The 16,536-nt window shown below is 43.6% G+C and overlaps 1 protein-coding gene across 1 annotated transcript; it reads right to left on the bottom strand.

Moving 5' to 3' along the window:
• Positions 1 to 1,733: 1,733 nt before the first annotated feature.
• TMEM248 (transmembrane protein 248) lies at positions 1,734 to 16,536 on the bottom strand. The gene is made up of 7 exons (XM_072138237.1): positions 16,348 to 16,536; positions 10,612 to 10,788; positions 9,543 to 9,828; positions 7,283 to 7,433; positions 5,588 to 5,771; positions 3,938 to 4,081; positions 1,734 to 2,425 (listed from the first exon to the last, which is right to left on the bottom strand). The coding sequence occupies exons 2-7, from the start codon at positions 10,771 to 10,773 to the stop codon at positions 2,405 to 2,407; spliced, it is 948 nt and encodes a 315-aa protein (XP_071994338.1). The 5' UTR covers positions 10,774 to 10,788; positions 16,348 to 16,536; the 3' UTR covers positions 1,734 to 2,404.

The following is a 16,536-nucleotide window of genomic DNA, read 5'->3' as shown; positions in this document are numbered from 1 at the left end:
GTCTACTATCAGATAGGCGGTCCCAGTAGAAAAGCCTAATTACCATGTTTGGGCCCCAAATTACAACCTACACATATGTTTAAAAGTTGAGGCCGCGGATGATATAATAATATAGATACAAGAATATTACCGCAGTCACGGTGCACAGGTCCATGAGTAACGGTCCCTGGTTTATCACGGTATTTCCTTTACTCCGCAGCTGGACCCATACTTATAGTGATGTGCCAGAAACGTATATGAGAGGTCAAAGGTTTTCTATATCTAATGCACAGCACTGGCTCCCTGCCTAAAAATAAAATAAAAATATTCATGTTCTACAATGGACAGCGCACACCGCGACCCACAGAGCAGTTCTTACCATTCTTCTGATCCAGACAATAACAGAGATCCTAGATCCCTATGGGAAGCTACTTGTACACTACTGCCTGTAAAATTCCCTTCATCAGCTGCACATCTCTCCAAAAAGAAGCAGTAGCCCCTGTAAGCTACACAGGCCTTACAGCCTGCATTTTCCCAAAAACTGGGACGAGGACCAGTTCACACTTGCGTTCAGACCTCTGTTATCAGGCATCAGAACGATAATAATGGAAGTCCACTGGATCCATTCAAATGTCCATAGGACCTTTACCGGCTTCTGTTAGCGCCTGTTTACACCACTTCCATCAGTGCTTCCGATATTAGAGACGGGAAGAGGCGGGGGAGGAGGAGAGAAAAAAAAACCCCTAAGCATGTAGCGTATTTCTTCATATTGCTTCATAAATCGCTGCAGCTTCCATCCAATTTTCTGCTCAAGTAACACATAGAAGCAGTAACAGAAGTGGTGCAAACAGACACTGGAAGCCATTAAAATCAATGGACTATTTTCACAGATCCATTCTAGTGACAGAAGATACAAGACCGAGGTCAGAAATTCAGTGTGAACTGGGCCTTACTACAGCTTTACTTGCAATAGTCACTGGTCTTTTAAATATCTTTTGAGCATAGTGGCTTAGAAAGCTTGAGGTTTCCCCTCTGGGATATGAGGACCAGTGACTATTTGACTTAAAGGGCTACCAAGCTACCACCAGGATGGAGGATTGTAAACCAAGCACACTGACATACTGGTGTGTGCCCCCTCTGGCAGGATCTGCTCTATAACTGTAACTTCTTGTGCCCTTGATTTTACAAAAAAAAAAAAAAAAAGCCTTGTAAAATTATGCAAATGAGTCTGAGGGGCTCAATTGCATAATTTTATAAGCCTTTTTTTAAAAGCAGAGCATAGGAAGATTAAAGAAGAGCAGATTCTGCCTGGGGGGCACACACCAGTATGTCAGTTTACTTAGTTAACAATCCTTCACCCTTGTGGTGGATTTCCTGTAAAAGTGGCGACCGTTCCTGTTTTTCCTGGTGTGAACTTGCACCTGAATGTGCAACTTTTTGGAAAACTTTTTTTTTTTTTTAAATCCGTCCCCACATACGGATACACCTGATAAATTTGATATAAGTTGTTGAAGGTGAAAAAAGTTCCAAACTCTGTGAAAATAGGCAGATACAACAATTTTCTTATATACGAGAGGCAGAAAACTGATGCATCTCTAAGGATAAATCCCCCACCGGTCCCTGCTGGACCCCTCTACTACACCAGCAGGTTATTTACAAGAGCCACCAGTGATGAAACCTTCTAGTAACATCCTACAATAAATGTGACGGCTCTACAAGGACTTATACGCTTTATTTCTTTCCTTCATTAAAGCTGCTCAGGGCGGTTGTGAAAGCGCCTTCCTCGTTTCCCCTCCTGGAGACGCCATCTTGAGGTCTTGTTGTTTCGGGAGGACGATAAAACAGACGCTTTCCATGCGAATCAGCGGCGTCACGTATACAGAGATCAGACAGAAGGATATACAGAATCCAGCAGCAGAGGTGTCATGAAGAATGGATGCTTTAATATAGAGCTACCAGAACACAGGCCTCCTCCATGCAGCAGCCATATTTCTTCCTTTCAAACAAATGATTTTTTTTTCCCCCAGATTTTGAAAAGAGGAAACAAAAAAAAAAAAAAAAAAAGTGCATTTCTGCTTGAGATCAGGATCTCATTCATTAGACATAACCCACCAATCAGGCAACTCGCACTGCCGACTAGAAACATCCACTACACATATCTACACAAGGAAACGACGGCTAGTCCACAGGTGCACCCAGCCACAGGCAAGTCCCTGCCACGCGGAACGTCTGCACCAAGCTTCTCGGGGTGCACCCATTTATAAATATGTACAAATCAATTACAGGCACTTGAAATGTCTTTGGTTGGAAGAAACCAACATTGCAATAGTGTGTGTTCCTCCCTCCCCCTCTAGAAGGACACGGGACACATTCTCCTGGTGGGGTCAACAGGCAATGACTCCAATCGTAGGGTACAAGAGGATGGTTATGCTTCAGAGAGTGCAACCTGGAAGACACAAGGGACATGGCTCTTTAGGATCTCTTTATAGACCTTGGAAATTTACTATGCGTTTACTTCTTAGGCTACTTCATTCCCTTCCTTATAAGTCTTTTTTGATCAAACTTAAACAGGCCGCATTCACACGACCACACCCCGACGTGTGCTCGCCCGGGCACGTGTGGGGCAGAGGAGGAGGGGTGACCCTTCCCCTCTCCATAGGAGATGGCAGCCGTACAGACGGAAAAATATAGAAAATGTTCTATCTATTCCTTGTGTAGGGTGCCAATACCACCACCGTGTGGTTATAGCAGTCAATGTGGACGTATATACTGCCGCAATACGACAGTTGTGTGAATGTAGCCTTAGTGTAAGGCTCCAATAGGGTCACGCCTATTTTTCTTGCTCAGGAACTGCAGGTCACATGACCGCTGGGTCAGCAGGACTTGGCACTTCCAGTAAGGTCCTGCTAGTTTCCAGAGGATGAAGTCAGTCGTGCAGTTATTTTTGGATACACCCCCCTGCGTCATGACCACCCCCATATCACTGGTTGCCGGGGCATGCGGATAACCCTAATGACTGCTCGCCAATTCAAAAGCCAATAGAAAACAGGTCCTGACCAGTAGCTCCCAGCAGGAAACGAGAAAGTTTATCAGGGTATAATACAGGTGACCTTATTGAGGTCTTATACTTACCCTGTTTAAATTTGGTTTAAGTGGCAAACCCCTTTCAAGATTAAAATATTTCTATACATTTTTTTCATTGTTATCATTAACTTTTTTATTTTTCCATCATTGTATGCACGTTTTTTTTTTTTTTTTTTTTGCCTTTTTGACTGGAGCCATATTTGTGGCACATAAAACTAATTGAATAACTAATAAACCCTTTGTATAGACAAAAATTGTAAAAAATACAATTTTAACCTAGTATTTAGGATTTCAAATGTTGTTGCATTGACGGCGATACCAACATTTTACATATATTTTACAGGTTGTTGCAATTATGGCAATACCAAATATAGGTTATAGGTTTTTAGGACATTTGAGAAAAAAAATTGTTTAGTTTTTTTGGTTTAAAGAAACATTTTGACTTTGTGTAACTACTTTATACGGATCATAACTTTTCTATTTACAATGTACCCATATTATGGCTCATTTTATAGCAGGATGAGATTTGTAAACTACTTGTGGAATTATGGATTTATCTTTTAATATTTTTTATTTACAGTGTGCGATACACAGGTTATGCAACATTTTTGTTTTATTTTGGATGTAGCCTAACATTTATGCTCAAGTATAGCAAATCTATGTTCCCGGTCTGCAATTCAGGGTAGAAATCTATTAAGCAAACGGATGAATTTACACTGCAAGAAATGTTATATGTCCTATTGTGCTCAGCACTATGACCCATCGAGGATGGAGTGATCATTGACTCCAGTAAAAAAAAAAAAAAAAAAAGAACGAAATTGAGTAATTTATGCATGGACTGGATACAAAAACACATATACCCATATATAAATACCTTTTCTGAACAGAATTCGGAGCTGTTCTGCCTCATCTTGCTGGGACGACCCCGGATAACTGCATAGCAAAACATGGTGATCACCATCACAAAGAGAAAGTAACTGGTGTCCATCAGATGCAGGTTAATGAGAGAGCGGTCGTCCTGTTGGGATAAGAAATCATTTGATTGACTTGTGACACTGATAATGTGGAGAAGTGTGTATGCTATAAACATCTTTAATGACCCCTAAGATAAATCCATATTGATTCCAGAACAGAACTTGGCACTGGCGCTGCACTCCAGAATGGAATGCCGCTATGGCGCTGCACTTAGCTTAGTTTTGGTTATCAAGTTGCAGAAAAAAAAAAAAAAAAAAATTCATTGACCTGCCATTTTCCCCTGCATCTTTCAACACCTAGACATGCTCAAAGTTTTCAGCGTCTAGATAAGTTTAAATCCCACCCACTTTCCTACAGCTGGGGATTCATGGCACCTAACCCTCTGCAATCTCCCCTAAGGGTGCGTTCAAACGTGACAGTAATGTATGTGTTTTCAAATGCATCTGAACAGCTGAGAAGAGGAGATTTGCCTGATTACATAGCTGTTAACATTGCATTTACAAAACACATGTCTTAACGCAATGTTAATGCTATGTTAACACATGCGTTAACATTGCATGTAATCAGGCAAATCTCTTAGATGTACTGATGGGTTTGAAAATGTATGAGTTACTACCTCGTGTGAGCGCACCCTTAGAATGCCTTTACCCAGTACGGCCTTGCCACACATTGCATTAGGTAATTGCCAGGTTGTACTGCACCTTCTGTGCGAGCACCCTTAGGACTTCTCTAGGAAATGTAAACCTCTACAAGATGAGATCATAACAGGATTTCCAGTACTGCCCTGAACACAGAACGTCCACAGGGAAAAGGGTGCCAGAGGCATTGCTCATACAAAACAAGGCAACGGGTGCCAGGGGACAGTAAACCACAGCAGAAGCAAAGGCAAAGGGGTTGGAAACATAAAACTGCAGCTGAGCTCTAAGCTAATATTGCTTTTGCAGAACGTTCACCTACAGAACTATTCCCAACATAAAAGTCATTTCAGTGCTATCATATTTTAATGGGAAGCAAGGTCAAAGATATTTGCATTATGAAAGTTCGCATGATAATGGCATGGTGATGGTATATAAGGTCTACTCCCATTGCACAAAAATCTATTTTGTTATCAGTCAGTATCTTCTCAGAGCCGTACTGTGACTTTTATCTGTAATGCAGCCACAACACTTTATCGCTCACTCCAGAACTAAACATGGCCGCGGTACAGCGAGAACACACGTATGTCACCGCACCGTCACTGGGAAAAAGATAAAGTATGCTCTATGCTTCCCCGCAAGTACAGCTGGGAGCCAGGCATCCCTATGGAGAGGGGAGGGGTGAGCAGCGCTCATCCTTTGCCTCTCCAGCAGAACGTCTGCTACCCTCGGGTTCAAGTCCAAGTCCAAGGGACGTCTGGTGGATCTGGTATATACTGTATGGTGGATTGGTTACATCTCAGATGTGAGCCTGAATGAGAAATGGTTTTAGGCTTTGCACATGCTTTATGTGCACTAAATGTTGTATTCTCCATTACCAAGCAGCTGAGAAGCTTCCTAAACCATACACCCACCTCTGGAACAATGACTGTGAGCTTGGGATTTAAAGCATGGTACACCTTTCCAATAGCCCCCTTATAACACCAGAATGGGTTGTAGTCCTGTGCATACTTGGTTCCAGAGTCACGAGCAGTGGTGAAGATCTTGTACCATAGGGTGGCATTGCTGTAGGTCTCAGGAATGCAATGAGGCGGTTGTCTATAAAAAAATAAAATAAAAATAAAATAAAAATAATAATAATAAGAAAAAAAAAATGATATAGAAATAATAGCTTTCAATCAACATGGTGTCCTCGGGCTTTGTGCATTTTTTTTTTACATTTTCATTTTGTTTAGCATTTCCACTGCTCACATGTAACTTCGCGCTGTGGCATTTGAGGAGATAAGGTCTTTAGGGAATTCGGTTTTAAAACAAGAGTCTTGAAAAAGTTTCAACCAGCTCTGAACTCTTTCCTATGCCTGGCAGGGGGGCAGGTGTGGATTTGTACCAAAATGTGCAACTTTTTTTTTTTTTTAAAGAGTTGCAACTTTGACATCTGGCATGGGGTGAGAACTCAGGGAACACTACAGAAAACTCCATCATGGGGAGACTGTCTTGGGCACAAAAAAAAAAAAAAAAAAAAAAAGAAGAAAAGCCCCATTATGTCTGTGTGTAATACATTTCCTTCATTCAGTCACAGGTTTTTTTAAGATTTTAACAAGAAAAGTCAGAGAAAATGCTGCTTGCAGTTTATCCTCATGTATCGCATATTGATATACAAACAGAGAAAAATATGAGAAATACATAAATTTCCGTCATGAGTCTAAAGGGGTCAGCTGTGACCCTTGCTCACTGTGGGAAAAAGAAAGCTGAGCTCTGATTGGTGGCAATGGGCAACTAGAACAGTTCTGCTCCAAGAGACTTTTGATAAATCTCCCCCACAGAGTCAAACTCAAAGACAACCGGCTGTATTAGGAGATTAAAGTGGACAGCACACTTTTTAACATTTTCTTCTATCTTCAGAATATGGGATAATTTGCTGGATAGTTGGGAACCCCCAACAAGCACAAGAACAAGGATCCCCTTCCTCCTGTCAAGTATCGTATTGTAATGTCATTGAAGCTTCATAGGACAGCAGGAAGGGGGGGGGGGTGTATCTCAGCATTGTACTCTCCATCTCCGAAAGTCCCACAGACTGAATGGAGAGACTGTGTGCATGTTTGGATTGCTGCTCCATTTAGATACAGGAAATGACAGCTGTGGGAGTACCAGACCGTGGATCCCTACCAATCAGCAAGTATTCCCCATCCTGTGGTTCCAAGATAACATTAAATTTACAGCCCATCCCCTTTAACCATTGCAAGATTTCTACAAGACACTTTCAAAAACATGCAGCAAATCATACAGACAAGCGAAAGCAAGATTATCACCTCTCCAGTCTTATTATTTTATAGGTTTAGTGTTTCGGCAAATGTGTCACAGCAGCACAGAGTATTCCAGAAACACAACCAAGCAGTTCGCATTGACTTAAATGTATATGAATAAAAACTGTGCCGTAAGGAGGAGGAGAACAATTCAGGTAAAGTAACACTGGAGGTATTAGAGCCTGCGCTACTGAGACAAGAACTTATCTGCCTGGTGACCTTTGGCCGGTGCCGAAAATCCTTATCTAAGGACTGAACTTTCTATGCCTCCGGTCCTGAGACGAGAGCGAATAATGAGATACTCACACGGTGACGGGGAACACGTTGCTCATGGCTGTCACGGTCATACACGTGGTAAATACCACCTGCTCGCAGTGTCCATGGAGGATACAGTCATCCGAGTTCCAGGCAGCCGGCAGAGTAAATGTAATATTCATCTCCTCATGGGACTCTCTGCCTTAGAAGGGGAAATAATAAAGGAATTTATATATATGGATGTGTCCAAACAGCAATAAAAACTAAAGGTCACACAGTTAGATCGATGGTAATGGTATTTCTTACTTTCAAAGGACGTCTTCAATACGGAAGAAATGGCGAATACCGGGAATCGTCATACATATTGCTTATTACCTACCGTAACCTTTTGTATGCCGCGGAGCAACGCCTGTGTATTAGATAGTTTGGGGTCACAGAGGGCAGGACTTTACCCTAGTATAACAAGCTTTATTTCATGATGCACATCATTTAGTGTCACCAGGAGAACTATAGGTCTGAAGGCAGGGAGCAAAGCTCCTTGGTCATGAGATTGAGGCTGCCGGGAATGCTGGGAGATGTCTGCGCTGAATACAGCCCGGGTCTTTCATCAAGCTACATAGAGCCAAGTATTACAAAGGAAACTTACTATACAAGCTGAACATGTGAGATCAATCCACCCGTAACTAAACAATGAATAGTGCAGATGTGATATACTTTGTTATATACTTCATTAAGGAAGGCAGCTTCTCTGTGGCCGTTCTCTGCTCCTTCTTTCTCTTGTAGTGAGCAGTGTATCAGAAGTCCTGTACACAACACAAACATTAGGAGAGGAAGCTAATGTTTAACCAACTCTTTCAATACCTAGATAATAGTCTCTGGATATCATAAGCCACCCCCACTTCCCATAAAGGGTTTATGAAGAGGGAATGTCTGTAAAGAGTTAAAGGGAACCTGACATCAGAAATTGGTCTAATAAACCACTACTAGTATATTGTCAGGTAGTGTAACACCTTCTAGTTTCTGTTTCTTTCAAGGCCTAGTGTGGTGGCATCATCCAGAAAATAAACTTTGAAGGGAGATATAAGTTGGTTGGATAAAGTCAAGGAGGCAGGGAGTTTAATACCGAATTCCAGGTGGTGAGCTCTGAACGCCTCCTCTTCTGTAGTTGACATCAGACTGGCAGAAAGCCCTTTTCACTGTAATTGATGGTTCTGCATCCAGAGACGTCCATAACCAAAGATGGAGCTTGATTTCGGTGTAAAAAATGCCACCTTCTTGACTTTATACAACCAATTTACATTTCACTTCAAAAGTTGATTTTCTGGATGATGTCACCACACTGGGCCATGAAAGAAAGACAATCTGGAAGTTGTTCCGCTGCATGGAAACATACTAGTAAATTTCTGATGACAGATTCCCTTTAAGACATGTTCCTTTATCTCTTAGCAGTCAGGGTATACAGAACAGAAAACTGATTAACACAAATTGCTTAAAGGGAACCTGCATCAGAAATTGGCCTAATAAACTACTACCATTATGTTGTCAAGCAGCTGATCCCCTTCTAGATCATGTTTCTTTCATGGCCTGGTGGTGGCATCATCCAGAAAATAGACTTTGAACTGAGATGTAAATTGGTTGTATAAAAGTGATGGATGTCCAAATTCAATAAGTCACATGTAATACAATTTCATATATAATAACATTTCTGACCAGAGCTCATGATCTTGCAGAATGCCACTTGGTACTGGCATCTTAAAAAGGAAATCCTGCAATTCTAAAACTCCACACAACCAGAAGATCTTCTTCCAAGAATAAGCCTCCATTCAGACAAAACGCTAGATCTCATCCCCTTTCCAACCGCAAAATTAAGCCGAGTGACTCATACACAGCAGCTGGGGGATGGTGCACCGATTGATTACTTGTGCCTGTCAGGGACAACACAGTGAATAGTGTTTCTCGGCTTATGCTGTGCGGGAAAAGGCTGGAGCAGTGCATAATTAGGGTGAGGAGAAGCGCTGGGGCAGCCACAGGAGCGACAGAGCCTCATGATCAGAATTTTATAATTGTTTTTTCAGTAAAACCACTCAGTTCAGGGATTAAACAAAATATGTTTCTGCATCAATGTAGCTACAGCATTCTCAAGGTAGGTTTGGTTCACAATGCATAAAAACAAAATGGTATGTTTCCTTTGAAGAACGTCATAACAAACTCAGTTTTGGCATTTATGATATAGGTGGATAGTGGTGGGCGATCAAAAGATTTTCAAGAGTTAAACAAAAAAAAAAAAAAAAAAAAAAAAACAACTTGTTACCTGTAAGACCAATCTGATGGCCAAAAATTGTGGAGCTCAGGTGAGTGATGTTTCGGGAATATCCTCCAAAAGGCTTCAGTGGATCCAATGTCAGGGTAACAGCTACAGAAATATTAATGGGTCCAGTATCCTCTAAAGCTTGAGGCGTCTGTGTAGAGGACCGAGCCTGGCCAGTGGTGACCGTACTCTCTGGTGGTGTCGTATCATTCAAGAGATGCTTCAAGGTTTCATTCTCAGATATACAAAAGTCCAGGTTATTAAACCTCAGGAGAAACGTGTTCCAGTCCTGCGAATGGGAAAGCAGGTACGTCTTACGTAAATCGGTAAACGCCTAATACATCAGTGTGAACATCTGCTAGGGCTACATAATGCTGTAACATAGGACTATGGTGCTCTGCATTGGCCTGATACCCCATGTAGAGGAAGGGGCTTCACCCCAGATAGTATCATCATCATCCTCTCTACTGGAGATGAGCCAATATTTTTATCATTTCAGATGAAGTCAGAAAGTCTGCACATACTAGGAACCTTATCTCAAGGTTATGCCAGTTCAGCAGTAGAAGAGACAGAAGATCTCTTTCACCTACATGGTTAGAAAAGGTTTTCCTCTCTGCTCCAGGGAACAAAGACCAGAAGTTCCAGTATTATAAGGTTGTATGGCAATTTCTAATCTTGCCAATGTATTGTTGACACCAGGCATCTGATATTCATAGATAGTCATTATTATGTTACTCTGATGAATTGGCCCCTTCTGTAAGAGAATGTCTTTATAGGATCTGTTACATCTACACCAAATATCAACCCATTTCAACTTAAAAAAAAAAAAATCCCCCAGTGCGGGCAAGTAAATGGTGTCGTAGATGTGAAAGCTCCGATAAAGACTTACCATATAACTGATATCTGCTAAATAGACTGGGCACTGGTCAGCAATGGATCTTAGGGGGGACGCCCATTACCCAGCACCCCCTCCCCTGCAAAATCCATGGTGGGAATATACCACAGGTCCCCAACATACTTTATCTAATTGTGCTGAAAAGTCAAGTTCTCAGGAAAAAAAAAAAATCTCTACCTCTGTCATCTCCGGTGACTTAATTTCCTTCATCTTGAAGAAGTAGCCAAGCGTGAGGAAAGCAATGGCCATACCGCTGACACTGACCATAAAGACCACCAGAGGGGGCCGACTACTGATGTACGACTTCAGGTTCTCCAGGGGATGCAGATTCAGCAACATTGTGATGTAGAAGCCCTGCAAATAGATATAGAGCATTAGGAGAGACAGATAGGAGATAGATGTATAAACTACTGTGAATAAAAGCTGAGCCCTGATAGGTTTCCATGAGAAACTAGAACAGTTTTGGTTCTCTCTGAGGCAGCAGTACAGATTTATACACAATGCTACATCTCCATAATGTAGTAATGATGTGGTTTTCTCCTGCAGAATATGGAGTCTCGCCAATGTCAACATTCACATTTCTAGAGCAACAGGTGCAAGGAACAAAGCGAGGCCCGACCCAGTTGCTGCTACAGACAGGCTGGATATAAGCTACACCGCTGTGTCTATGGTATTGTCATTCAACTATGTACCCTATAGGCCCGATACAGCCTGTGAGCCCAACATGAGAGGACCCCCTAGATTCAATATAATACTGTATTGCAGTATATTGGAAGTGCAATGGATCTCCATTAGACCCACAATAACAAGATCCTGCTGGAAGACCCATTGGAGCCTCGACCAGACACGCAGCCGTCATGAGGAAGGTCCTCATGTCGCTATGGACAACATGTTTCATCTTCCAAAAAACTAAGCTACAAAACTAAGCCAAGAGCAGAGAGATATTACCACAATATGGAGCAGAGTGCAGTTGACAGATCACAAGTGTCTACATAATATAATCGAGTCATAGTCTGGTGATCGTTTGTTTACCTGCAAGTGAGATGGCGCCCACCACGGCCCGTGTTTCACCCGCACAGGTCCGATTCATATTGTGGTAATATCTCTCTCGGCTTTTTCTGCATTTCATATCCAGAGCACACATAATAGGTGCATATACTTTTGCATTGAGATTCCCTTACTTTTGCCAAGACGCCTGGACTGTCCTTTCTTTTCTAATGTCCCTGAATTTATTTGAATGAATTTTTAAGTCTTGATATTAATTGTAACCACAGATTTTCCTTCTTGTTTCTCTTTTTTGGATTATTCACTCCAATACCAGTAAAGAGGGGGGCGTACAGTGGGAGAATAGCGAGAAAAGAAACCTGATAAACATGCAGAAGGACACAACTTCTCAGTGTAAACCTCCGTCATCTCCCCTCCATGAATGGCTGGAAGAAGCCCCTACGGGGAGGGAAGGGAAATTGGGGAAGGCTCGCTGTGACTACAGGCAGCCCACGGGTTACGTACAAGATAGGGTCCAGAGGTTTGTTCTTAAGTTGAATTTGTATGCAAGTCGAAACTGTATATTGTATAATTGTATATCCATTACAGACACCTTACAGCTGATTATTGCAATCTGGGACTATAGTAAAGCTTTCAGAAAGCTTCACCAGAGGTCAGAGGGGTCTGTCTGTAACTATGGGTTGTCTGTAAGTTGGGTGTCCTTAAGTAGGGGGACCGCCTGGAAGTAAAGGGGATCTAGAGAGGGCTCCTCAACCTGACCCTTCTCTAGTGCCCACTGCCTCCTAAGGCCAAGTTCACACTGTGTTCCTTGGTTAGAATTTTTGAGGTGGTGATCTACCTTCGGGTTTAAAAACCAATTTTCAACAATGTAGAATCTACCTGAGGGTGCACACATTGGGGGACATTTACTATGGCGTTTCCGCCAGTTTTGTGGCGCTCTCACCACATCTTCTGCTCTCAGACCTATTTATTAGTTGGCGGCGCCAGAAAAAATGACTTTTTCCGCCTGCTCCGACTCTTCTCCGATAAGGGGCGTGGCTTTGGTGGAGTGGAAACTCAGACAATTAATATGTGTCGCAGCCCTTTTTGGGCGCTGTAAACTGGCGGAAAGTAGACCAAAAGAAAACTGGTCTAGAAGGGACTGTTGGACACATTTCTGGTGCTCGGGACAGATTTTGGTCCCAGGGACAGAAAATGGTCTCGGCGTCAGAAATGTCTCTGCACAGCTCCAAAATATTAAATGTGTGTCTTCTTTCCCAGAGCAGGTCGGTGACAAAGCCAATGCAGACACCGACACTTTATGTAAATGTCCCCCGTTGAGTTTTTCAAATGCAGTTTTTGATTTCCAAACCAGGAGTGGAGTGAAAAGAGAAGAGAAACTGCTTCTCTCAATGATAGGTCCTCACCCATTATGATCCACACCTGCTTTTGGCTTCAAAAACTGCATCTGAAAAACTGAATGTGTGGCTGCACCCCAAGAGTTCACACCTGCCCTAAACAGAGAGGGTAAGGTGTGATTTGCCCATGGCAGATCTGTATTATATTACAATGTACCTGGATACAAACAGTATAAGCTCCACCTTCAACTTTAGTACACAAGATATTCTGTAGCCAGACAGAAAATGTATATAAAATGATAATCTATCAGTCAGACGGTTCTTCAGCTCTGTCCCCAGCACCTCCAGCTCGGTGTCATTACAAAAGATGACTACAAATATTCCGCCACACGTCTTCTGATCCCTGCTTCTGGCTTGTGCTGGATACTTTGTTGATAACCGCCTCGAGCTACAGGACACATTGTTCAGCCAAGACGCTTAATTTGCTTACATTACTGCAACGTGTCCTCTCCCTGTGTCCACAGATCTGGGCAACATACGAGCAGCCAGATGTATCCAAGCCTAAAGACTTTATTAGAAGGAAATCTACCATCAAAACCCATCATAATAAACCAGGGGCACTTACTTACACATCCAGGGACACCTACTAATAGATCCGGACACTGACTGTGGTAATCTTCTTATATTTGTTATCCATGGCCTCCTTCCTTGTAAAATCAACTTTTACATTTATGCTAATGAGCCTGTAAGGTCAGACTACAGCTGACATCGCACCTCCCCTCCCACCACAGACAATGGCTGGTGCCCCTCCCCCACCCCAAAGTTGATGACGCCTTCCCCCACCGCAGACCGGAACTGATGCCGCCCCTCCCCAAGAGTATAAGTGACTGCACTTCCCTCACAAGACCAAACTATTTAAAAATGTAATAATAATAATAATAATCCTCCTCAGGTCCTATTGGCATAAAATTGCTCCACTAATACGCCCCCCCTTGGAAGGGAGATGGTGTAAAAGCCCTGATAAATGCCCCCCAGAGTCATTCTGATACCACTTGATAGACTCCATGTGGACACCTGAGGCATCAAGCATCACAGTAAGAGACACCAGAAAGCCGTGCTGTAAAATTTGGATGAAGAATTCCTGACCCAGCCCATATGTACGAGCACACTAATGCTGGGCAATAGCCATTCCTTTCTAGGTCATGTAATTAACTCTAACAACCACAATGTCATCTGATTACATGCCAGTCTTTGCACTGGCATTGCCTACAAGTCATTTTCGGTGCACATCGGCGCTGTATTCACAGTTTCCTGCCTTATGACAGACATCACTGGTCCCTCCAAACTTACTTTGGGGTCTGTGGGACTTTGTTGTTTGGTTGTAAAAATGAATAATGAATTTTCCAATTATGGTATATTTGCAATATATGTAATAGAATCTGCGTCTGAGTGTCCGACCCAAGTGTGAACATGAGTCATGATTATTTGTACCAGGAGGGGACACAACAAGGTAAACGCCATGAAAGGAGCAAGAAGCAGCTTTTCTAGTCCCTATAGATGGCAATAACCTAATATGGCAATGTATACACCCCCTATACTGTCATATTATAGAGCTGTATGCACATTGAGGGGAATTTAACAGACTAGAAATCTCTAGTCTGTTGCTGCGCCGGATTTATCACGGTGATAATAATTTCTGGTGCATAATAAGAGGGTTCCTGCGTTAGACCTACTTTTAGTTGGTCTAAACTGTGCTCCAGAATTTTTCTCACCACGCCTCTTTTAAGCTAGGCCACACCCACATTAACGTCCACGCCCCCTTATTTAAGTACCAAAAAAAGGTCTAAAAGCCTTGATAAATGCAGCATTTTAGGAAGTTTTTTTGGTGCAAATCTGCCATAATTCTACCTCTAGTGCATTAATAAATTCCCCCGATTGTATTATACTCACTATGGAATCCTACAAACACAGACCTCGTGCAAAAAAACCCCACTTTCACACAGTCAGTATTTGGTCAGTATTTTGCATTATTATTTGGAACAAATGCATGTTTCCCTACAGGGGTGCAGAGACATTCCCAGAAAGCTTTACGCTATAGAATCATGGTGCCCATACATGAGGCGGGGGTAGGGTTAGGTAAGTTAGGTATGTCGTTCTCACAACTGACGCTTTATGGTAGGTTTGGGGAAATAGAAAACATTCTACTTTTTGGGTGATGCCACACGTGGCGTTTTTGGGCTGTTTGTAAAGCATGCGTTTTTAGTCCCTTTAAAACCGCATCAATTTTTTAACGTTTACCACGCATCTTAATAGATAAACAGGTTCTAAGCAGCCACGTGTGGCATCACCCTTAGGCAATATTACAGTGGACAATCTTTTCTAGGACAGATACAGAGTGCATGTGTCTGGGGAGCAGCATCCATGTGACCGAGTTCCATATTGATGTGGATATTATATAATGATAAACAGAATTGTACCTGAGTAACAGGAAATAATGTATTTATAGGTGCGCTGCTCATTATCTATAGTTCTATATATAGACTGCATACCATCCATAACACAGACTCGTTACTCATCTACTAGTGGACACCTCCCGCTCATCCCTTCCATCTACAAGTTATATCGGGATCTTGTGACCAACTTATTGCTTCTACAGACAGGCTGGCACCCAAGGCTGGCTATAAGTGGCAGAACAACCACCTAGTGTGTATGGAGATGGCCTGAGGTCAGATGTAAGTCTCTGACCACAGCTCACTTCTCCCTCTCCAAGTCTGCCAACGCGTAAAAGGTTGTGTGTAGAGGTCGCATTGATGTCTGTACAAGCATCACAGACACTTGTACAAGCAGTAAAAGACTTTCCCTGTACGTCTGAGGACGGCAGGACTGATGCGGCTCCTGACATCTGCTCACACATGGGAACTGAAGAGGAGACTGAGGTGTGGAGGCTGCATCTGGCTGCTACGTTGGTTCCCTGTATGACCAAGCAGAGGCTGCAACGTGGACAGTGCACAGACAGAGCTGCTCCCTGACTTCTCCAAGGCATCCCTAAGCTCTGCCCCCTCTGAATGAAACTGGCATGCGGTCACCGGGGCACTGCAGGGCGCTGGCATGCGGTCACCGGGGCACTGCAGGGCGCTGGCATGCGGTCACCGGGGCACTGCAGGGCGCTGGCATGCGGTCACCGGGGCACTGCAGGGCGCTGGCATGCGGTCACCGGGGCACTGCAGGGCGCTGGCATGCGGTCACCGGGGCACTGCAGGGCGCTGGCATGCGGTCACCGGGGCACTGCAGGGCGCTGGCATGCGGTCACCGGGGCACTGCAGGGCGCCAGGATAAGGTCACTGTGGAACTGCAGGGTGCTGGCATGCGGTCACCGTGGCACTGCAGGGCAGTGTCTGCAGCAGTCTATAGAAATGCCCTGTGGTAGTAGAGGAGTCATTAGGTTACTATGACGTTACATGTTGTACCCCTGAAGCCTGGCATACCCGCGGACCAGTGCCCATCAGACAGCGCCCCCTGCCAGGCACTGGAAGGATCACACACCCTCCTGTAGCAGGGCCGTTGCACTCACCTGAGAGGGCGCCCCCTGGTGTCCGCCTCTCCCCTGGCCCCGCTCTCAGGCGGTCGGTGTCCGGCTCCCGGGCTCGGTCATGGCTGCTGGCGGTGCGCACTCTCTCTCTCCGTTCTCCTTCACTTCCTCACTTTGTGTTTCCGGAGGTAACGCAGCGACCTGTCACATACAGCCCCGCCCACTGTAACA

Source organism: Engystomops pustulosus, chromosome 2 (assembly GCF_040894005.1).
Source record: "Engystomops pustulosus chromosome 2, aEngPut4.maternal, whole genome shotgun sequence".
In the NCBI taxonomy this organism is placed as follows: Eukaryota; Metazoa; Chordata; class Amphibia; order Anura; family Leptodactylidae; genus Engystomops; species Engystomops pustulosus.
This window is presented reverse-complemented; position numbering and strand designations above follow the sequence as displayed.